A 25058-nucleotide genomic window follows, 5' to 3' on the forward strand; every position below is an offset into this window, starting at 1 on the left:
CATATACCACACACATCTCCACCCAAAACTAATTTTTTTTTCTAACTATGGTGCATTGTTTTCCATTAATGTGTTGCTGATTATAAATATCAAGAATTTATAGACCTGGTTAATTTGTAGACAGATCTTCAGATTACCTGAAAAATGCAAACCTGTCCCTTTCTTGCAATATCAGACTTTCTGCAAAGTCCAACAGAGGTTACAGGCATGGCTTTCTACTAAATTTCTATTTTGAAAGTCGGACCTAGAGAATTAAGCTTAAACCCTTCATATCTCTTTCTGTGATCTATACATCAGTTAAAGGAGTACAACTCAACCTCATGGGAGTTAACTTTTCAGCTCTTTTAATACAACTTGAGAGTACTCAATAGAAATTGAGAGAGAAGAGGAAAAAAATAGAGATCCTGAATTAGGCCCATAAGATGAAAACTTTTTAAACTCATGACAAGCAGGTGTATTTCATGTTTCTCTAAAAGATTTTTTTCATTTCTTTTTACAAAAGAGACAGATAAACAAATACATTTTTAGACCTTGGGATGATATAATTTGGTCTTGCTTGATAAATATTTACAGTTAAACTAAGTGTGGTTAATTTTGCATAAGTTCTTCTGTGCGTCACAAGTGAGTCCCTCAGGGGCTGCAATTCTTTCTTCTCCAGACTCCAAACAGAAAGATTCTTGCATACAAAAAAAAAAACTCTGCACTGTTTCTTTCTCCAGCTTTTCTGTATTCTTTATAGAACACAGCTCTCTCCAGGAGATAACTACTTAGAACTAAACTCTTTTGGCTTAATGAAAAAGTCTGTTAACCTCTCCAGTAACCACACACAGTCATCCCAAAAACATCTAAAGTTTTCCAAGTCTGTGAAGTCTGAACAGTAGTATGATTGTAAAGACTTACACTTATCTTTTGAAGCCAAAATAGCCAGTCTAGTTTAGTTCACCTCAAGAAACAGAGCAATTTAAAAAGCTGAAGTAATAATTTCCTAGATAAGAGAACTTACATTCACTCTGTAATCCTGCAGCTGAGTAAAAAGTAGAGACCTTCTGATACAGACATCTCACCAAATATTCCATTAAAATATCTTTTCTTTCAAGCTGAGATGTTTGTTCCTGAAAAATGTTCAAGTCCTCTTATACAAGTAATGTGAGTCTTGCAGTGAAACCTGTACTGCTTCCCAAGTGGCTCCATATCACCAGTACCATTCAAAATCTGAGCAGGGTGCAGAGAAGGTGGTCTTCAAGCCATTTTTACTGTGATACAGACAAGAAATACCTATATTTTTGTTTACTTGGCTTCTGCATCTTCCATAAAAAGCATTAAAAAAGTCATCATTAAATTTCTGCATCTGTCTTTTGGACAGTTTATGAAAATCCCTATTCTTAATGCCACTGCATTCTAACACACATCAGACATGTTTGGAAAGGCATGAACAAATCTTTAAATGTTGCCTCCACATTCTTCACTTTTTACCATTCCTCACTATTTTCTACACATCAGTGGTATACTTCAGGTCTTGTCAATTTGTGAGAAAGAAATCTTATCTGAAAACATACAATAACAGTTTGCCTCATTTCCTACTGTTTTTATTGGGTTTTGACGGACCTTTCTTGTATTTTGCATATTGCAACTACCTTTACTAATATTGCACACCCTTTTGAAATTTGAAGAATCAGAGTTTAAATTTGAAATTAATTCTGCTGAGAAGTGACACCCACCAAGATCTCAGCAGCAAGGAAATTTTGCAACATAGAAAATATTACCTTAATCTAGTGTTGTTCATGCTATTTGGTTTCTACCTTCAAAGCCTTCAGTTTGAATAAAATCACTGTAACAGACACACTGATGATCCACACATGGATGTTTTTACATGCAATATCTCCAGCTTGCTATCGTACACAATGGATCACACTCAATTTACCAGAAAATTTTTTGAGCCTGAGCCTTCCAAGCATTAGTAGCCATACTTATTTTCAAAGGTAATCTGGAGCAAACAATTTTTCATATTTATAAAGCTGGAAAAAGCCTTTTGTCTTTTTCTCAACTTTAAGTCTCAATTCTTATATAAACATGTCATCAAAAATGGCCAAATAGGGCAAGCACTTCCAGATATAAGCAATAAACCTCCAGAAATAACCAACAAGAACAAACTAAGCAAGGGGAGAAGAATGGAAGTGGTCATCCCTTAAAGAAAAGTTTAAGAAGGTGTTTGTGGAGGAAGGCACTATAGGTGAGCAAAAGAATTGCCATGAAGGAAAACTACTCAAAATTCTGCTTTTAATTATCAAAGGAAATCACTCATCCACAGATACTTTTGAAATAACTTTTTTTTTTTCATGTTGCAAAATCAATTACTTCTCCAGTTCAGATAAAAAACCATAGAATATTCCAAGCTGGAAGGGATCCACAAGGATTATCAAGTCCAACTCCTGAAGCCAATGAATAGACAATGAGGAAGGTTCTACATGAGCTGGTCCCTGCATTAAACATCAATAGATATGAAAAATAAAAAGGAACAAATTTCCAAGTCACTATTACTGTGATGACAGGGGGAGAAGTGGAGCTTTTTTCCTTAAATTCCCTTCCCATTAACTGAAGAGGTGAGTGCAAGTTTGTTCACAAATTTTTCCTCAGGAAGACTTTTTGTAGTCCCAAAAGAGGGTCTACAAAAGTTCAAAGTGCACAAGCTGAAGGCACAGAGCATAAACATACAGGAAAACGGATTTCAAAATGCCAAAACATGAAAAGACAAATAAAGGAAACACCTGGAATTTAAAACTCCCTGACAGCAGATACATGGGACCAACTCTTACAAGATGACAATTTTTCAAGTAATAAATACTGTAAAATAACAAAACTTTATTCTTATGATCTAGGTACAAGTTCCAGGAAATAACTTGAAGCTTAAAAACTAATACACTGAGGTGTAATTAGCTTTAAGAGTGTCCTTAATATTAAGAGTGCAGAAAGGACTTTGGAAGCTGCTGATTTCAGCTGTTCACTTCCACTTGGAAAGGGCTGTTTCTCAAGGCGCATTCCTTACAAACATCACAGAACATGAACTTGTTGGTATGTTTGACCAAGGAATCATGTCCTTCAAAGGCATCCCAATTGTAGCAGCAGCAGACATTGTGTTAGGCAAAGAAGAAAGTCCAAAACACTTCCTTGAAGCATAGTTCATGTCAGAGCTTTAGCACCAGCAGTTGCCAAAGGAGGCTCCAGTTACCATCTGTGCTACTCCAGAGTCTGTTCTGGCTAGGAAAAGAAGGTGATCCTGTATATTCACCATCCATACTCCCTGGAACTTCCACAAGGAACATCTGCTAGTACACAGAAATTTCTTTCTTGTCAAGATAGACTGCCCATGAAATGAATATCTGAACAGCAAAAGATATAAATCATGCAAGGATGAGAAATATATGTGATGATATGGAACACATCATAACCTGTCAAACTGGTTTTTATGGAACCTGTGAAGGTTCAGAGTCAAATTCAAACAAGACTTACTGATCTAAAGGCTCAGCTGACAGAAGGGTTAAGTAGTACTTTACATGAATTATGACCACTTATTCTTCCTTCGGACAAAAAAATCCCAAATCTTCACAATAAATTTTAATATTAGAGTTTCAGACATGAGTACCATGCAAAGAAAATAATGTTAGCAAAATTCTCAATGGCAGATAGAGAAGTATTCAAAAATAAGTATGCTTTGTGCTTAAAAAATTGTGACTTGAGTGGGACTCAGAGCCACTCAATATCCGTGCATGGAGCTTCCCTGGATGCTGACCTTTCAAAATGTTAATCCTCCAAATAATGAAATTCAATGAAAAAAATATCCCAACTGCAGAATTCTAGTAACTCTCAATATACTGTTATTGAAAGGTATATTTTCTGTATTAAGAAAGAAGTAGTTTTAACTAATAAAGAGCACACAGCAAAGCCTTACTTACTCAAATACAGGAAAATATTTTTCTCTATGTTTTTTTCATGATTTGTGGTTGTTGGTTTTGTATTTTCTTAATATAAAGATGAGGCAGAACAAAACATCTTTTAATGCCAGGAAGACAGCAAAGAACATTACTTAAAACACTTTCTTCAGTTAGCGTTTGTAGAGGTTGGTTTTACACTCAGTTATTCCTATTCTAAATCAAGGTCACTGTGTTTTACTAACCCAACTGAACTAGGTGTTGCCTGCTCCTATGTTCTATAGGTATCTCTAGACTCTTTCCTGCTCTCACCACAGCAACCAGTTTTTACTCCATGATGTATGGAACTCAACCAGTTAAGCACACAGAAGAATATGATTTTGGCTCAGCATTTGATCCACCAGTACCAAATTAAGAATGAAAAATACATTTAAAGGCAAGCTAGCCAAAAGAAAGTTGCATTATTCCTTCATCTATACCAAGTTACCCCCTTTTCCTTTCTATCAGATAATTAGGATGAGCTAAGACCTCAGGAACAAACTTAGATGTCTTTCTTCTTAGTTAAGTAGAACTAGTGAGCCTTTTTACCAGTGTCTTGACAAGTCCTTTTAGCAGTGTTCTTGACCATGTCCTCCCTATTTTAATGTCTTCCCTATTTTACATCACCTCACTCTTCAGATTGCAATCATTAGAGAGACTGTTAACTGTTACAACATAGGCAACTTTTTTTTTTTTTTTTCAACCTCCTGGTAAATCTGAATGGATTAAATTTTCTCAAAATATTAATCTTCTCTATTCAGGAAACAAAGTTTTCATACCCTTTTTCACTGAAATGGCATTTCAGAAGTGCAAAAATCACTCTTCTTAGGGTAGCTGTTTTTTTTCTGTATTTGACAACTAGTGATCATTTACTTTCAGCTCCTGGCATCCAACATTAAAGCAAGCTGCTCCAGCATCTGGCTGCACCTGGAATGGGGTGTTGATGCTCCCTTCCCATGCCGTTAGCAAGGGCTGGCTATCACAGGGCTTGCCACTGAGCCACAGCTTGCTACTAAAGACACATAATATTTCTGAAAAAGAAAGTAGCTTCTTGCTGGCTTCCTTTCCTACACCAGGTCACAGAGGGATGGGAGGAACATAAATTGTTTACCTGTAACATGAAACTGCAATTTCTCAGTACAGCTCTCTGGTACTCTGATGGCAAAGCCCTGCACATCATAATGCTCTTGTTGTGAAATGCAGTGTCAGAAGACAAATTTCTACAGGCTTTTACTTATTTAGCTGTGCTTTGTGGCCTGGCACTCTGAAAGATTCATTGTCACTTCAAACTTTTTTACAGATGTCACAAGGCACAGGCATGACCTGCAGCCAGATTTTCTGCTTTCAGCAATACCACAGGAGCTACAGCCACCTGGCATATTTGGACAACCAGAGGTGCAGGATGTGAAAAGGCTGCAAAGACCTACAGGTTTCTGGAGAAAAGAACCCTTTAAAGTAAACAAAATAATGAATACCAGCTGCCAAAGAAAATTAAGTCACTGATTTGGGATTGCTTAAGTATATCCCTGCTCAGGAAAGCCTTTAAGCAGGTGCTTAATTTCCACATCAAATTAAGCCCCACGTGTTAATTCTTTATACCCTTACATAAAGATTCCAAGCCCAAACTCCCACTTGTGTGTCAACAGAACACGAAAGACTCTGCAAGACTCCCATATCTATTCCATGCTCAGAGTAAATGTTTAACTACCATCAACACTACCTGTTCCATTTGCCCTCTGCAAGTGCTGCACTTAGTGGCTGCATCCTTCAGAGTGGCTTGGCTCACTTCAGTATTCTTTCAGAATATACAGTGAAGAACTTCACAAGATTGGATTTTAAGGAGAAAAATAAGTTTCAGAAGAGCCTGTAATCACAGGAGCTAGAGGCCCACCAATAGTCAAAATGAATGAGCATGAAAATCCCACAGCAAGCATCCTTTCAAAAAGATAACATGAAAGGTTAGGTTATCATTTTCTGATATGATTAGTGTTTTAATAAAACTCTTCCTAGTTTCAAAATCTGTTCTTGCAACTCCACTCTTTTGCCCAGAAAATTTTTCATAAATTGATATTTAGTCAAAATTACTTGGTAGTGTACAATACAAATGGTCTAAGGAACAGGGGACCAAGCTGAAACATAATTAATTTTCCCATCTAAGAGAATGACCTTCATAATTCACTTCAGGCTTCACCTCCACAGTTGTCATGGCTCATTTCCTCATTACCAAAATTAGATTTTAAAACACCGCTGTCCTCCATAAAGTACACTTTGTCTCTGGTTATACAGAGAAAGAGAAAGGAGCATGTTTAAAATTATTTGAAGCACACAAATACCCAACTGTCTCAAATATAGACCAGCCTTCTAACTGACCAAAGAGCTAACAGGTCATAATAAAACCAGCTTACAGATGAAACAAAATATTTTTGAGAAGAGAATTAAGAAGTCCAAGAAAGGCTCAAAGAGGAGAACTAAATTAAGAAATAAATTGAAATTAATGAACTCTATTAACTTTTAAACAAGCACTGAAATAGATGACGCAAATATGGATCTGTAAGGAACTGGATCCATGTTTGTACTTAAATTGTATAGTGAAAGAAGGACTGGGTAACTTTTACTTAATTCCTAGAATTTAGCCAGGAGAAACAAAAGCAAAATCTCCAATTAACATTATGAGAGGACTCGGGAGGGCTCCACAGCAGAAAGCAGCTGAAGGCAGCGGTTCATTTCTTGGTAGTAGCCACAACCTGCTGCAAGCGTGAAGGCTGTGAGGCCTGTCTGGGAATATTCATGTCTGCTTGGACAGAGATGATTGACTGCTCTAGCAATTTTAGTGGACATTGCTTCACAAAAAAGATGAGAAGAAAATCCAGATAGTGTGTCCATTACTTATTTAAGGAGATTACTTTAGGGGACTGATAGCTCAGGGTGCTAGTTAAATAATTGGCATCTAGGAAGATGAAGCATCTCTCATTTACTTTGTCTCTATGCTTCTGTTTGTTAAAATGCCCCAAAAACCTCCAGGCACAGTGGCTTTAAACATTTAAACATAGTACTGATATTATTTAATCACATCACAATCTGCATAGCTCTCTTAAAAGTAAACCCCTAGCAGTGTGTCAGAGTACATTAACACAGCAGACTGAAGCTCCGTGCTTAATGTATGAAAACACATATTGGGCACTTGTGAACTGCAAGTGGAAACACATCTATTGCAAAACCAAAAAAGATCCAATCTAGATTTAAAGTGTAAGTACTGCAAAAGAGCAGCCTGTCCAGTTTTTCCTATAGTAATGTGATAAAAATCACTCTACACCTTGCCATCAAAAGGCATCACACTTGTTGAGGGGATATTTGTTAATTTATTTGATCCACCTTTTTAAAAGGGATTAGAGGTTAATAGTGTCACAGTCACATGCTTTTCAAGCAATAGTCTGGGAAAGAAATTCTTTCAAGCCTATTAAAACTCCTGCCTGTCACTTGAAAGTGGAAGCTCTGATAAAAAAATGTCAAAATCTGCCATAAAAATTAAGTCAAGCCAAACTTTGGCAATTGAAAATGGCAAATGGCATCAGAGTTCGGAAAATCACTCCTGCTGTTTTCAAGTCATGAGAAAGCAGGAGAGAGGGGGAAAACACCCCAGAGAGGTAGTGGTGGATAATGCAAACTCTGAAGCACCAAACTCCTTGGTTTGATGTGTGGCCCTACGCAAACACCTTCAGTCACAACGTTGCATTTGAATGCTGCAATGCAGCCAGGTGTAACAAGGGATGCTACTGTGTTTCTTGGCCACCTGAAGAAAAGTGGTTTCCATAGAAACACTGGTATTCTTTCCTTAAACCACAACAAACACATGCAGCATTCATAAAGCGTACATTCAGCTGGGCTTAGGCACTCTGGGAGACAAAGTGGATAACAGCACCTAAAGGATGCCAGGATCTTGCCCTAGCCTGTGCTGGACTACTGATCTTTCCTCCCCTATTTGGCTCAGCAATTTGGAAAGCCTGCTGCAGAAAAGACTCTTCAATCACCATAATATCTATAGCTTAATTTCTCATTTTGTTTAAACTAGCCTGAATAAAGCCATTATTGATAGGCTGATTTTTTTTTTTTTTTTTTTTTTTAATGTGGGTTTGGGGGAATTTTTTGGAGCTGAGCAGAAACAATTTTCATCTTCAAGTATCTGAAAGTCTAGTGCAGTTTACAGCTGCCAGAGTTTGCTTTCAAACTGGAAACAAAGATAATGGAAGCTGTCTTACAATAGAAGAAAACATCATTACAGAAAAAATTTGGAACTAGGAAACATTGGTGCTCAAAACCCAGAGGCTGGAGAGTGATAGAAGTCTTGCAATTACTGAATCAGCTGTACCACTCTGAGGCTTTCTGAGAATAAATCTGATCTCCTTTTACAGCCTCCAGTATGTTCTGGTAGATTACTTCTGGGCAAAGAAAGGTCACAAGAGTTTTGAAATCATTGCTGAAAATGTGTTAAAATGTGCATCCTGCTCATCCTAAACTCAGCCCCTATTACATGTCCCTTTTCTACGTCCATCAGTGCTCACGCCTCCCTTCTCCCGCCCTGATCTTCTCCCATGCAACCACTGCCTTCCCAATTGTCAGGATTTTATCACCAGTGTAGCAAGATCTTTTTTCTTAAGCTGTCAGCACTTCGACTCCCATGGTGCATTTATGCAGATTGGAGATCTGATTGATTTTGTGGGGTTATGAAGACTTAAATGAGAACAAAGCCTATGTTAGGGAGTAGGCTCCTCACCCAGCAACTTGATCGGGACAAAGTGCTTCAACTGCTGGTACATTGAGAAAGCACAGAGAACGGGTAATTAAAAAAATCTCCTATCATATTATCTGAAGCATTCACAATAGAATCAATTTGCAATTGCAAACACTTCCAACAGTTTCTGATTTTACAAAGTTTTATATCATTATAGAAATGCTTTTCTCTTCCTCTTCCTTCAGTTTTTATAGCTCAGACCCTACTTGATTTTTTCTTCCTCCTCAGTATATCTTTTCACATCAAAATCCATTTTATCAGGAAATAAAAAAGAAAATCAGAAATGAAATGGAGGAGCAGTGAAGTTCAACCCTGTAAAGATTTAATCTCAAACCAAATATGTACTGGTTAATAAACAGCACAAGGAAGGCTGAGAAATATCAAGAATTAAGTGACACAAATTGAAAGAAAGTTTAGCAGTCCATGAAATCTGTGGATTTAAGCAGATTTCTACAGTCATCAGAAAAATGGGAAAGGACAATCTTACTACACTCATCTAGTCCCAAAGGCCAAAGCAGATGTGTCCATCAGGTTGTAATTTCTGACCATAAAACTTTACTTGAATAAAATCCTGCGTGTGACCTTCATACATACTGCTGCTCTACAAACCTCTGTTGCTCTACAGCTGAATCCCATTTAGTTATGACTCACTGCCTTATTTACTTCACTGATCACAATAAGCTTTCAAAAGCCATTACGAAGTCTTGAGTTGGTGTATATAAGTATACTCTGGTGACTACCCTGAATGACAAAAAGGTTGGGTTAGAAAAAAAGAAAAATAAGCCTCACATATGTGTGATTGCAATAGGAAAATATGTCCAACAAAGTTAATTTCAAGCAGCTTCAGTCAAACCTATTTGTCACGTGCTATAGGTAACCTATAGAAGAGAACATTGGATTATTATAGAATTAGCATTTAAGATAAGTAAAATGTGATATTGTCAAAAGAAAATAAAAAGAAGAGTTAGGAGAAAGGAGTAAGATAAAAAAAAAACCACCAGCACTAAATGAAAATAAAATGTTTACCATGGGGTTAAAACATTGCCAATGGATCTCCAAGGACAACACACATCTTTGGCCGAGCTCTGACTACTTTCCAGATGCTGCTGGGGCCTCAAGCACTGCAAACTCCTGCAGAGTTTGCTCCATAAGTCTCAGTGTGCAAGTGGAAATGGCAGCATGAGGGCTGAGGAAACTGTGCTGCTCAAGGACGTGTATCAGCATGAGCCAAAGTATTATGTCTGGTCCAAGCTACCAAAGCCACCCCCTTTTCCCTTCACTTACCACAAAAATGCAAAGGCCATCATACATTTTCCATCAGCCATTCAGCTACTGTATGGTTGTTCTACTAATGATACATTAAGAACTGGAGGAAACAGCAGGCTCCAAAGCACAAAATTAAAGCTTTAATTATTAGTGTATTAAAGTAAGCACCAGCATAATAAAACGAAGAGAAAGATAAAAGAACAGAGTGATTTTCTGACAAAAGAGAAAGTGTTGTATTTATTTCAACCAAATTTCCCAGTAAAGAAAAAAAGAGTTAATTGAAAAGAAACAGAGAAGCATGTATTTTATAAAAAGAAATAACTACAGTTTAAGTATAGGTAGACCTCAAACCCTTTTGAAGGCCTGTCCCACCTCTATTTAAATACTGCTGTAAATTGGAGTCTCACAGGAAAGGAAGTAAGGATTATACTAATATATATTATTAGCACCAGTATGGATCTGGATCATAATTCCTTGTTTCATAGTGCTAAATCACTGCCTAGCTGCTATACAATACCTGACAATCCCTATTTTTTCAGTGTCTATATACAAAGAAAATTTAAGTTTCTGTTTTTACTTTGAGATAAAAGAGCCAAATAACAATATTCTCCCTCTCTCAATCACACAAGCACACAAATATTTTGAGACACCACACAGAAGAGTTATATAAATATTGTGAGTAAGAAATAAAGAGAGAAGAGGGAGGAAGGAACCTGCCATGTTGGACATTTCCACAGGTGTCCCTGTGACAAATCTTAGCAACTGTGCTGCAGCTTCCACAAGGGCATGTGATGAACCACACTTACTGCTGGCCCTTTCTGTGGCCAACAGAAGGGAAGACTAATTTTCCTAACTTAAAGAACTTCATCTTCTGTTTCTATGCACTAGAACATGCCTATAAATGGTCCCTGAAGGCACTTCCAGTGATATTATGGGGTATGTCATTCACAGGTCTTCTAGGATAAAACTGCTCGGCTTTGCTATAGTATCATACCCCCAGTCAGAGCTGTTAAAGACATGCCTTAAGATACAAGTGGAAGACATTTAAGGGCACTGTAATCACTGATATCTTGTTTCATGACATCTTTGCTCAGAACTTGTTGGATTTTTGAAATGCACAGTCCTAAGTAAATTCTTTATCCTTCTCTATTGAATGGAAAGGGCAGTTTAAAGACAAATTTAGACAAATTTTAAGCTATTATTATCAATCTAATGCTTTAAACAAGCATCTTACCAAGCATTAAAAGTTGGAGATTTTAAAGGCTCTTCTGTAGTTTATACAATGAGAAAAAAGTGAAAACGTTAAAAAACTCCAGATATTTTGGCCTAAAACAAACCAAACTTCAAGAAGTTTATATAAAAATAATTAAAACAAGCAAATAGTAAATTAAATGAATAGTATATTTTTTGAACATTTAGGCTGTGCTTGATAGAAGAGGCCACAGACTTCAGACTCAGGGGTGTTACGATTCCAAGGAAAGGGTCATGCTTGCATGAAAAAGGCAAGCTTGAGAATACTGAATGTCACACACTGAAAAATATGATATTTACTCTTGTTCTAGTATTTCTTTTACAAATAAAAGACCAGAATGGCCTGAATATTTAAATTAATGTTTTTTTTTCCTCATGTTTAATACAGTGCATTTATGCTAAGCATTTGTCGAAGTTATAAACCATGCCAATATGTGGCAAAAGTTAGAGTGGTCCCCTTCCCTGCTACTAAAATTTTTAAGAAATACAATTAAAAGCAAGAGATGAGTGATATAGAGATACAGAGAAAAAGAGAAAGGCAAAAAACTGGTGCCAAGTCAATGGATTATTACACTGGAGCTTCTGCCTGTGTTCAGTTAAAACAGAACACATTAACTGTGGTAAAATATTTTAACAAGCAAAATGTCACCAATACATGCATGCAAAAGATTAAAACCTTTGTTCTTCATTTGGATTATTCCAAACAAAATACAGGGCCCTTAAAAGATAAGGAATATGGTATCTACTAGGCATGCAGCTGTATTTGACCATGCATTTACAAGAAACAGTTTTTACTGGAAAATATTGAACTCATCACTATCATACCAGACCTTTCACTCCCCCAACAAATGGTAATGAAATTTATGTCAAATCTGCTCCATCCACATTTCAAATGTTGACTATACTTTCAACAACAACGAATACAACTTTTGCATTAAATAATAATTGAATATTGAAATATTGGATCATTAGCTCCTTTGGATTGTTCTACTTTACTAGGCATTCCTAGTTTCTCCAAGTCACAAATAAGGTACTTAAAACATAATTTTGTGAAATAGTTTGTAAGTACTCCACCACAATGATAATGGAAATAAATAGCTACGTTTTAGAGTTAATTAATGCTAAGCACAGAACATCAGCTAGCATTATCCATCCTGGATTAAAAAAAAAAAAAAATAAAAGCTTAAATACCAACAATGTAGAAGGCATCTTAAAAAGATGAAGTTCACTTACTCATTTTCCCCTCTGAATTCTAAAACATTGGGTAGTTCCAGTTTCTATGTTAGCCTTTTCAGATTGAAAAAGATGGAATTTATTCTAATTGGAATTCTTTCAAAATCATGTATTTTACTGCTTCAGCCATATCAAGCAGAGACTGTGATAGATCTCATTGCACAGATCTACCTACTCGTAAAATTTAACAGAACAAAAAAACTGCTAAATCACTCAATTCTCAAAAAATAAGAGTGTCATTGGTAACAAAAACAAAATAAACATTCAAGACGTTTTCATTAGCATTGCCTTGTCAATAATACATGGAAGCCAAACCTTTGACTTTATGAATATTGGATCAACTAATTGCATATTTCTCTTAAATCTCAAGAATAAATGCAGAGCTAGAAAAGCATCAAAATTTAGTTCTGTTGTTAAGAAAAGTTTAGTAATGTAACTTAAATAAATAACTTTGGCATGTCAGGCAGAAGTTACTGTTCCAGAACAGCAAAGAAATAACAAATGCTTAAACCCCAAATTTGAATCCATATTTCTAAAGACTTCTCTCAGCGGCCTTTTCAGAGAACTGCTCAGTCGCACCAGTGATTTACTAATCCAGCTCAGAGGGATTTCAGAATTATTTTCTCTTATCATCCTGCCACTATCACAAGAGCCCAAAGCAATGTCGTCACCCCTTGTCCAGTAATTGTGGAACAACACAAAGGACATGTATTGGGCACAGGCAACTTCCTGAATCTTCAGATTTTCTCTAATCCCTTTTTTAAAACAGGTAACTTTTTCAGGTGGGTGGGCTGAAAAGGTTACCCATGCAACAACCTTTATTTCCCAACAAATTCCATTAATTGCACAAAAGTAAACCAAAGAGTACTAGGAAGTAGTCATCATTTTGACAGTAACTTCTTTCCTCTTTTCCAGGCTATTTTGAAGTAGGCAAAGTGTATCCGATTTCTTTATCACATTTCAGCAGCCTATACATAGAAAATGGATAAAAGCTGACTTTATAGCTATAAGTCAGTAGGACTAACAGAAACCAAAGCAGCTAAAATTAAAATTAAACACACTATTTGGTATTTTGTATAAAAAGAAGCCACCAAAAATGACAAATTCTCAGAAAGATAGGAAACTATCAAGGTAATATTTTGGATGTCACAGCAGAAACAACAACAGGAAATCTCTTAAGTTGTCCTACCTTCTTGAACTGCCTGGAAAGGATTGTTGCCATCCACAAATGTCACTGAACATGTAATTTTCTCTGTTTGTAAGATTTCATCATTCTGGTTGAGATCAGCTACTGCCATTCGAAAAACTTCCTCATCTTTTTTGGCAGATTCATCAAAAATTGCCCCTGTGGAGGAAAAAAAAGAAAAAGAACAAAAATCACATTGCACCTTTGATCTGCAGTATCTCAAAGCATTAATCATAAGAACTTAAGACATTTTTTTCCTAGATAATTCATTCCTCACTCCTTAAAAGAAGTTCTGTCTATACAGAGCCCTGAAGTTGCTTCACAAAATATAGAATTCTTACATTTTTACATAATTTAAGACTTAGATTGAGTCTAAGCACTGATGCCACCTAAAAATCCTGGGGAAAACTAATTAGGCACAAAGCAAATAATCTGCATAAGAATATGGCCATGAAATGAGAATTGAGTTTCTTCCAAAGGTGCCATTTAATGTATTGAATGACTACAGTGGACTAGGATCTACATTTAACATGATGTCTACTGACAAACAAAAAATATAAAGTTCAAATAATGTGAGCATAAGCCTAAAGAGGTAGCAACACTGGGAAAATGAGACAGAATTGACACCCACAATCAATAGATAGGTCAGCAGCCAATATAAATAATTTCAAGTGTAAGACCTCTAGGATTTGAAAAACAACAATTCCAGCCAATTGTCTGACTCTTGAAGTCAATAAGTTAAATTTAAATGGTTAATTAAAATAAGTTCTGGCTTTATCTCACAGAAAGTGAAAGTTATGCCTATTTCTCCAAAACACTTAAGCAGAATGTTGTAAACGGAACCAACAAACTCAAGAGGAGCTGGCACAGTGAGAGTGCCCAACTCTCATTTAGCCAATTCTTTAGGTGTATTGAAAAAGAATTCCAAGACTAATTCAGAGGTTTTAAGCTTTTTTTTTTTCTTTAAATTCTAGCATCACTTTTAGCATCACTCATTTCGTATCATTTTACACTTGCTTTTTGTATGAACTATTTATCCAGAGATGTCCTATGACAAATGCTAAATTGTTTGAAACCTTAAAATCAAGGCTATTAGATTTTCAAGCACCTTTAAAGCTTTCAATCCCAGTAGATTAGAGAGACGGAAGGGCTGCTTTAAAACCAGGCTTTTGAAAACTGAGTTTTCTTGAGTGTCTATTGTCAGTACAGAACTCACCTATGGCAGTGAACTGTCAAGGCAACAAAGACAACAGAAGATGCTGATCACTGATAACTGCAGGTAAATACCCACAATCAGAGCTGGAAAGAACTGAAAACTATTCATTTAGAGGAAATGGCTACTTTAAGATAAATAAACTTCATACACAGTGTTTGCTGTGTTTTTCCCACTGACCTCCGACACTCATCTCCCTGCCAGCAGCACTCATCCTTCACGAGCATCATCTCTTCCTACAGTCTGACCGCTTTGACTCCAGCATTTTCCCTCCTGAAGCTCCTACCATCTGGAACAGCTGTTCTCTACCTCTCCACCTCATTCACCTGTCATCTCTGTGCAAATCTCAGTTGAAAACATTCATTTTTCCCCTTGCCTCCATTTCCTTTTCCCTTGTTTTATTTAGCTCCATGAAGCAAAAGTGCACATGTCTGAGAACACACTCAGTGTACAAAACGTTACAAACCCTGTCTTCTTCACAAAAGAGTTATTTGTGGATACATGCAGAATTTAAGGGGACAAAAAACTGTATCCAAGACATATCTAAAAACATGTTTCTTGCCTCGTGGAACTCAAATCAAGGCCACACAAGCTTCACTTGGGGGTTACACCCATACTGATAATCGTGACATGTCCCTACAAATATTTGAAGGAGTGATTCTACATGGTTACTTAACAACAAGGGTAAAAGTAAGGGGTAAAAAAGAATTGGAAAATAATTAGAGTAATTAGTCAAATTCTATCCCTGTAGAGTTCAAATTCTATCCTTCTGCCACAAATGCTATACTGTAAATTGAATATACACAGCTTTCACGCACACACACACAGGGCAGCTGACAACTGTGTTTCAGAGCAGCATGGCAAAACAAAGATCTTCCATCCAACACTCTGGAGTACAGCTTCTTATTGAACAGATGGGAAATACCGTCTTAAGCCTGGCTTGGTCCCCAGAATAACCCAGGTCATTTATTGAGGAAAGGATACAGCAAAGTCTATGTTTCTTTTGTATGTGTCATCATAAAAAAAACCCCTTCAGCACCTTTGCCCTTCCACTGGGCAACTGAGGGCTGCTGCCAAGATAATCCTGGACTGGTGAATCCATCTGGGTTCTCAAGAGATGAACCTTCTTCATAACTTGTCCTTCTTTTACACACAGGTATTCCTAATGAACTCCCATGGTTTATTCTAGTTTCTCAGCCTGAAAGTAAACTCTAGCAGCACCTGAATGTATAAGGGACTGGGCTACATCTAACTCCATGTTTTTTCACAAATGCTGCTCTTTCTCACTTGAGTACAATGCCTCCATCTTTGCTCTGATCACTGGTTATATTTTTATGGCTCCATATTTCACAAATTCCAAAATTTCTCCTATAACCAATAGTGTGTCTGACACTTTAAAGGAACTGCCGCACAGAAACAACATCACACATGTTGTAGTGTAGGAGTATCTCCCTAAGTAAAACACATAGATATACAGATGAATTGCAAAAAAAAAAATTCTAAACACAATTTGAGTCTGACTATCCAAACAGGAATTAGATTATTTTCCTTTAGAAACTCAGGCCTTTTTCATTAGAGTATCTAACTTCTCTACATAGAAAGCTTTCTAAGATATAATAAAGGTTACAGTGTTCCTTTCAGGAGATGGCAGTGCACAGCAGCACATGCATTACACTTTGAAATAGTGATAAGAGAAATTTTATTACTTAATTGACTCTCAAAATTTAATTTCAGTTCTTACATAAAATTGAAAACCTAAAAATAAAACAAAGTCAAGCCACAAAACCACTGAATCATTTTTAAATTGTTACTATTCCTATATATATATAATTTTATGTCCATGTTTCAGCTGTTTCTCACGTGTCTACATATCTGCCTATACTACAGAGAGGGGGTGGAAGAGATACTGCTTTTGCTTGTTTCTTAAAAGAAAAGCCATTTCAATGAAAAGATGGAAGGAATTGTTTGGACAGTGCTAACACTGGTGGAATAGTTTCCTTTCACTGTCATTTCAGGAATTACCTTCTAGTTTACAGGACTCATCTTTCTGATGTGTAGGAGGTATAACAAAATTTTTACCTCTAGCTCAACATGCAGCCTTTAACTTAAGGTTAATTTAAACCTTAGGTATGAGGTATGATATTTTCTTGCCAAGTCCTGAAGTTTTTTTGTGTATTCTTCAAAATATTGTCATTCAACCAAGTCAAGCAACACAAATGAACAAAAAAAAAAAGGGTATCATATTTGAAAATTACTTCTCTAGTGAGACCTATATGCTCTCTCATTTCTTCATGTAGAGCTCGAAACGAGAGAACTGGGATGACCACAAACTTACTTGGAGTACATGTCTAGACTGAACCCTTTTGGCCATAAGAAAAATTGTTACAGAAAGTAATAAGAGCTGAGGAGGAAAATAAAATTATTTCCATAGATATTGTAAGGCACACACTCTCTAGAAAATTGATGCAACATCATTATTTACGAAGGGAGAAAGTCTTCAAAACTATACAAAAGTAATGCTGTTCATTTCTCTTCCAGCCCCATTGTTCATCTCAGCTGGAAGTGCCTCACATTAAACATGTCATTTCTAACTGTGCTCAAGGAGCATTCCCATGATTGCATCAGGAGCTGACATGCTGACACAGCAACCACTCTGCACCAGTTTCCCCCTCCTGCTTTATTAGTATGTCATTTCTTCCAGCTTTATTTCAGAATCTGGATGAGGACAGCAAAAACATTCTTTTCCGGCTTTTTAAAAACCCTCACATCAGGGAATTCTTTTTATTTAACTATCTCATTTGCACTCAGCCATGCCACCAGAAACCTGTCATTTTAAGTTAATATAGGCCAAATCTGAGAAATGCACAATAAGTGCAGATACTGATAACATCATTAGAATGGCTTTTCCAAGATCACGTGTCCTACTGACCAATACACACAAAAAAAATATAATCCAAATTAGATATTATCAGCTTTTTCTAGAATAATTTGAGCAGCCTTGTGGAATCAGTCCAAAAAAAAAAAAAAGTGAGAGCAATATGTCATGATTGCAAGGACAAAGAGAGATTTAAACCATTGTTCGTCTTTCTATCAACTGAAAAAGGACAAAGTCCACTTGAAGTCTTCTCAAGTGCTAAAATTTTATTACATAAGAAAGTATGACATTTCTGGATTTCAGTGCCCCACATTAGTCTCAGAAAATTAAGTACCTTATTTCAAAGAGCACATGGATTAAATGCCATTGTGAATTGAGGTAACAGTTCAATTTCGGCGCATTTGATTTGCACTTTCTAACATTGCACGCACACCCCTCACCAATAAAAGCCATATATGCTTCGTTCAGTAATTTACTAGTTCATTTCAGGAATGTTTGGAGAGAAAAGGAAGAAAATGGGAAAGTCTACAAAGAAACTTTTTGAGCAACTATCTCATGTTCTCAGCAGGTCCTGACTCGATGACAATTCTTTGTGCCACTGATATTGCTAACTTTTCCAGTGCCTGAATCCAATTACACTGCGTTTTCTCAATTGCTGCTATTGAATTATTATTCTGAATGAGAAACTTAACACTGCTGCTGGGAGAAGGATGGCCATGCTGTTGATGCTCAGAACGCAAAGCTGAGAGTTTTGACTTTTCATGGCAGATCTCATCTGAAATGTCCTTCAGATCTATGAGCTTATTTCCACAGATCCAGCTCCCCCCATATCAAAAACAGTTGGGAAACATCAATTTCTAGAGGCCTAAAACTGGTATTTGCGATCCTTAGAATCATTGTAGAACCAAATCTCATCATTTCTAGGCCACATGAATGTCTGGCTGGCAAAATTTTCATCAAGTCCATTCATTTTTAACTATAGTGACAAATGCCTAGGTATGTTGCATACTATCATGCCCGATTTACAGAATAAAGGCACGCAGCTTTAGTAGGCCAATTATAATGGTATTATTGTCAACAACAACAAAAGGGACTGCAGGATTTTTAGAGAGGGCCTGCAGTGATGTAGGAATTTAGGAAGTCACATACAGAGACCTTGCCTTGTGCATGCAGCTCCCATTATCATGGTATTCAGCATGCACTCATACAATTGGACCCTAAATTTCATTGTGACACATTTAGAGCTGCTGTTAAGCTTCTCTATTGACCAACAGACAGCTGAGTACAAGCAATCACATCTTGATTTTGCCAACAAAGGGAAAACAGCACGCTTTGCCTCTATCTTTTAAGTTGATTAAGTTGTAGAAACAGCACAGCAAACTTCTTTTTGTCCTTGCAGCATACAGGCAGTTGAACTCCTCCACCTCCTGGATCAGGAGGGAGCTCCCAGCAGATGTGTCCCGAGCCACCTCGCATGTCAGGCTGCGGCTGCCGGGCGCAGCACAGGGCTGGGCTGCCTCACCCGGGGCCAGCGCGGGGCTTTAGCTCAGGGCACAGCCAATCCTGTGCTCTGGAACCAGCAGCCTCATGCATCTTCTCCCCAGAGCCTCCCTACCCAGCACCACAGGGATCTCGGCACCACAGTGCATCTAGGTCAAGCTGAAATTTTTGAAAACACTACTTGTTTGTTCATTTTAATTTTTCAAGACTTTCACAGCTCCCATGATGATGTTAAAAGAGACAGCAGGGTAGGCTGACAAACACCTGCATCATCTCCACCTGCAGATAATATCTCCATGCCCACCATGATTTGTCTTTATACTTTACATCTCTTATTTTAACAAGCACAATAAAGACATTGAGCAATACACTAGCACATACCTTCCACTATTTGTCATCAGAAAATTAAACAACCAGCTTAAGAGAATGTATTTGCCAACACTAAATCTACATATACACATTGAAGTTCTACTTGTTACTTTTAACAGCACAGATGAGACCAGAAAAACTTCCCTAACAGTTTCTTGATTACCACTGACACAAGACTGATCAACTAAGAAGCAAGAGGCCTACAGTAATTTTTTAATAGACTTTTATAAAGGTCTGCTTCTGATAGAGAGGAGTGGATATTTTCCCAGACCATGAACAATGCCTGTTTCCCTGAGACAATATACACTACAGATCCCTGCTACCTCCAGAAACAATTCCTTAAATAACAACTGTATCCTTTTTTAACATAATGGGGGGGGGGGGGGGGGGAGAGGGGGAAGCCAGCAGCAAAAATATTAAATATAAGGCCCATACCTAATCAGAATATGCGGGGGGGAAAAAAACACAGTCCATTTCTGCTCCTTTTATAAGCACTTCACCCATTTTCACATCAGTGATGTGACTGGAATATCACAGAGCTGATAAAGCAACCCATTCCCTTTATTGTTTTCATTTTCTAACTTGAAATATTTGAAACAGAGTTGAATGAAGAATTTTACAGGTGTCTCAATGTGGCAAATTGCTAGAGGCAAAGTCTGCTTGAAATACACAGAAAGTCAGAAAAGTGCAGCTATCATCTAAACACAGAAAAGTCTCTCCATTCTTCTGTCAAAACATAGTTGTTTTTTAATGTCCCAATCTCAAGTAAAACAACTGAGACTGTTCTGCTTGGCTTTGAAAACTGTTATTTGTTTTAAATTCCACCTTCTTTTTATCTCTGGAGTACACCTACCAAGCTTCGGAAGAATGGTGGCTTGACAGGTTGACATATTAAATGAAGAGTCCACTTTTTAAGCATTTCTGAACATATTCACATGCAGTGAGACCCAATGCTTTAAGTATTGTATAACAAACCTATAAATTATAAGGTGATACTGAATTTTTAGGTAAGGTGGGACACATGCCTGAGAGTATAGAATCAACTGTCTTTGTACTTCCTTAATTTAATTTTAACATGATTGAAGGTGGTCTAGGGTCAGTTCATCTGCACACAATAGGTGCTACAGCTCTGTGGAGCTTAGGAAACATTGAAAATTACTGCTCTGACAGTTTGAAATACCAGAATATATACTGGATGTTTTTTGCTGTTTAATTCTACAACAACATTGTTGATACACATCAATGTCATTGGGAATTATGTTCACATTTGGAAAGAACAGACTCTAAGATCTTATCCTCCTTATTTATACTGTCTGTCAGGCACATATGCACAAGTACAAACTCCTTCCAATCACCACTGAATTATTTTAAGCTCATGCTGACAGATATTTCTAATTGTTCTCAAGTTCTAAACCATCATTTTACACTTATATTTAATGTAGCAAATGGTACAATTTGTCAAAATCATCTGATGAATCTTGTTAATCTCATTTAAAAAACAGCTGTCATTTGCCAGTCCCTTTTTCTGATGTGTTATTGTTGGCTACCAAGTTAAAAAAGAGGAATACAGACAGAGAGGAAGGCAAAACATTGTGGTCCTACCAAGAAATTCACTTCATAGGATATAATGAATTAAAAGGGATCCACAAGGATCAAAAGTTCAACTCCTGGCCTAGCACAGGCCAGCCCCAAAAATCACACCATGAGTTATCCATTTTGATGTATTTTTTCCTATGCAACATAGAAAATGTCCAGGTAAGTAATCAAGCCCCTTCTCAATTGCTCGACATTCTCATTAACTTAAGGGGCCCTCAAGTAGAAAAGGAGTGTAAAAACTACTATATCAAAGAAATAACAATTGACATACACCTAGTTTTTCTTTCTAAGAGCTAACTAATTGATTGTACAAATTGCAGAGCCACAAAGAATTTGTTCCTGCAGATTGAAAAGTGCTGCACAAGCACCTGTTGGAGCATTGGAGACTGCTCACTACTTTTGTAAATGCAGCAGGGCACAATATTATCATATAAAGAATAAATTGTATATACAATGTACCTTTCATAGCTTAAGAATTTAAGATATCTTCTGTGCACTGTTCCACTCCAAACTTGATGTGGTGATTAACTACAGTGATAATATCTTCACATTCATTATGCAACAAATGAGCTGATAATAATGAAAAACTTTTCATGTTTTCTATCATATCTATAACTATCAATTTAGGGTCCAGCTGTGAAAAGCATCTGGTTTGGTAGATAGACATGTCATATTATTGATACCCCATATAGAAAGTTAATGTGATGATCATAAATTTACTGAATAGTACACACATAAAAAGAATATTAGCAAACAACCTTAGAATATTTTTTCAAAGCTTAATTGCTCGTTTAGAACCAGAGCAAACACTGATTCGCTGAACTATTTCGTAATTTTTCTTAGTGCCTGCCTGTTAATGGAAGAACACCTCACAGTGTCAACAAGGATGACTGAATCCTAAAAAAAAAATCTCCTAAATAGTTGTTAAGCATTTGTCATTGTCTTCCATTCTCATACTTACTGCTCTGCCTGTGTGTGCAAATTCTGTGTCACAGCACATGTCACAGCCAAGACAGCCACAACACAGAGTATCATCAGACAATTTCAGACAACTTCAACCCATACAGAGTAACACCACACCACTGCAGAAGGCTGCAAGCATCTGCCCTTCCTGCTCTTCAGTCCAACCTTTCATACCCCCCTGTTCCTGCGTGGCACCTGTGTGCCCTCTGCTCCCTCTGGTGATGGTCAGTGCCCCTGGGCACTCCATGGCTCATTGCTGTCAGTGCTGCTCACCTGCTGCTCACAGCTGTAGCCCACTGGGGATGAGGCTGGTCACAGCCCCACCCCAACTACCACAAACTGTGCACCTACAATTCTGCTTTGTGATTTTTGAAAGAAGCTACTGCTTTAATTAATCAAATGACACAAACTGCTAGGTAGAGACAGAGAGAAAACTGCTGCCAAACTATTTCTTTATGACATGAGGCAGCTGTAGCACCTCACTCCTGTAGCAGCTGAACTTAGTGGAGAAGAATGAGATTCCCAATATGCTGGAGATGTTGCTAAAAAAAAAACATATGCCTGCGTACACACACAAAAACACAGACATGAAAGAGCAAAGACTGGCGCATGAGGTTTTTCTGGAGGGCAGCCTTTTGCTACAAACAGTTTATTCATTTCAAGGAGTACAGAAACCTGGTTTAAAACACTTAGATACAGGTGTTGACACTAAAGATTGCCACTGGGAGGGTATTTACAGGAATAAGAGACTACTTTTTGAGTACCACACAATATAAAAATTTAGCCTCCTATTTCCTCTAAAAAAAATAAGACAGAAGTATTGAGTCATCATGCCACAGACTCACAGAATTAAATGTCCTTTCCAACCCAAATAAAGACCATGGACAGGGACACTTTTAACCTGATCATGTTGTTAAAACCCCCATCCAAGCCAACCTTGAAGATGTTCAATGATGGAGCATGCACAGCTTCTCTAGGTGTCACAGAGAAGTACAGAGAGATAACTTTTAAATATATTGCTTATAAAAATCTATCTGATACAATATGCAGTGATACGAATGCCATGGTTAAGAATTAAATAAACAAAAGGAAGAAAGCAGTAATGAGAAACTGTTTTATGAGCCTTATTGAATATGTAAAGGCAGACTGAAAATAATCCTTTTCTTAAACAGTTTTTCTATTCTCCTGGAGGAGAGACACTCAGAAAATTTACACACAAACACGGTATTTGAATGGAAATGGGATCAACCAAACAAATTAGTCCATTTTCTTGCAAGACAGGACAGGACTGTGTTGTAGAGGGCAATTTACAATATAGTTCAAAATTAACATACGTAACTTCTTTTGCTCTTATTTCACAAAGAGTAACAAATCTGGAAGCAATCCGTTTCCAAATTCAACACAAAAACCACATCCAAAATTGCCCCAATAGCCATTTTCCAAAGAATGGTACAAATGGCCTGTTTCTAGAAACACAGTTCTTACTTACTTCTCAGTGCAGATTTTGATGAACTAGTGTTACTCCCTTTAGTCATAGCCTTTTTAAATTTTATCAAGAGGACCTTTCACCAAAAGGACAACCCATGTGGCTCTGAAATTCTCTTTAAATATTCAGAACTATAGGCCCCAGGTGCCTTCATGATCAAGGATGCTGAATATTTAAATCCTTTGTTGCTTCCTATAGAAGATGGTGCCATATCATCTTTGTACTTATTCAAGTCTGATAGAATATTTTCTACTTTCTTAACTCATCATTGGCACGTGTGTATAAAAAACAATTTCTCAGAAAATGTGTCTCAGACAAGCTGAAAAAAATTTTAGTTCAAAAATTTCACCCAATAAATTATTGTAATGAGGTTTCAAATTTAAAACAGTCAAAATAAGAAGTGTCAAAATAAGAAGTAATGTCATTCCACATGAGACACATTAGAATGTGACCAAAAAGTCCTGCTTTAAATTTCTTTAACTCTGCTGCAATTGAATTCACCCATTGTTTTAATAAACCTACATTTCTTCAGAAATACAAAGCTCTTTGAAAATTCAGTTTTATGAAACACATGTGAATTTGCATTTCCCAAAGCCTCACTGCAAGTCAATTAAAAGCTCAAGTTCTGCTAAAGATTAGTTTCCACGGTGCTATAGAAGTGTGTACTTTTTTCTAAAACAAGACAAAATTTCTGATTCTAAGAGAGACATTCTGAAAAATGAAGAACAGGTATTTCTTCCATTGGCTTCTATAATGTCAGCCTCCAGGGTCCATAGCTGGAATAAACTTGAATCTCCCCAAAATCACAAAAACATTAGAGAAACTAGCCCTGGCATTAGATATTTTTAATGAGACCTAGAACTATGTGTTTGGTTTAAGTTATCACCTGTCAAGACCAACTTATAAAAAGCCATATGAAATTGAATAATTACTTTCCCATTTTAGAGATTAAGTAATATTAAGCAGATGTGGAGTGACTTGTTCAGACACTCCATAATTAGTTGCCTGTCAAAATTAGAAGAATCTAATAAAAACCTGATTATTCCAAGTACCTATCTTTATTTTTGTCACTTAACACATATAATCTTGGAACACTGATATTAAAATAACAGTAAGTATGCTATTATTATAGCTCCCAATTTATCTGAAAATTTCACTGGAAAAGAGATTTACATGGCTTTTTTTTTTTTTTTTTTTTGGTTAGAGAGTTTGAGGGGGAGAGGTTGTAGGTTTTGGTTTGTGTACTTGGTTTGGATTTTTATAGTTTTTTTTACTGAAGTGGCTCCAAACTTAAGGTGACAAAAATGTGTTTAATGCCTTCAAAATCATTGTAACTTCAACAGATTTGAAGTCAAGTAACTTAGGC

General features: G+C 36.8%; 1 protein-coding gene across 5 annotated transcripts in view; it reads right to left on the minus strand.

Annotated features, from left to right (window-relative positions):
• The window catches only part of GRID2 (glutamate ionotropic receptor delta type subunit 2), a 679709-nt gene that overhangs the window by 529567 nt on the left and 125084 nt on the right, over window positions 1-25058 (minus strand). For all 5 annotated transcript variants that reach the window (XR_004148251.3, XM_021550296.4, XM_021550297.4 and 2 more), the window contains exon 2: window positions 13694-13849. Coding sequence is in view for 4 of the 5 variants with exons in the window: in XM_021550296.4 (XP_021405971.3) it covers window positions 13694-13849 (156 nt within the window). In the remaining variant the exon portion in view is untranslated. The remainder of the gene's footprint in view (window positions 1-13693; window positions 13850-25058) is intronic.

This window comes from Lonchura striata, chromosome 4, assembly GCF_050655825.1.
Source record: "Lonchura striata isolate lonStrDom1 chromosome 4, ASM5065582v1, whole genome shotgun sequence".
Lineage (NCBI taxonomy): Eukaryota > Metazoa > Chordata > Aves > Passeriformes > Estrildidae > Lonchura > Lonchura striata.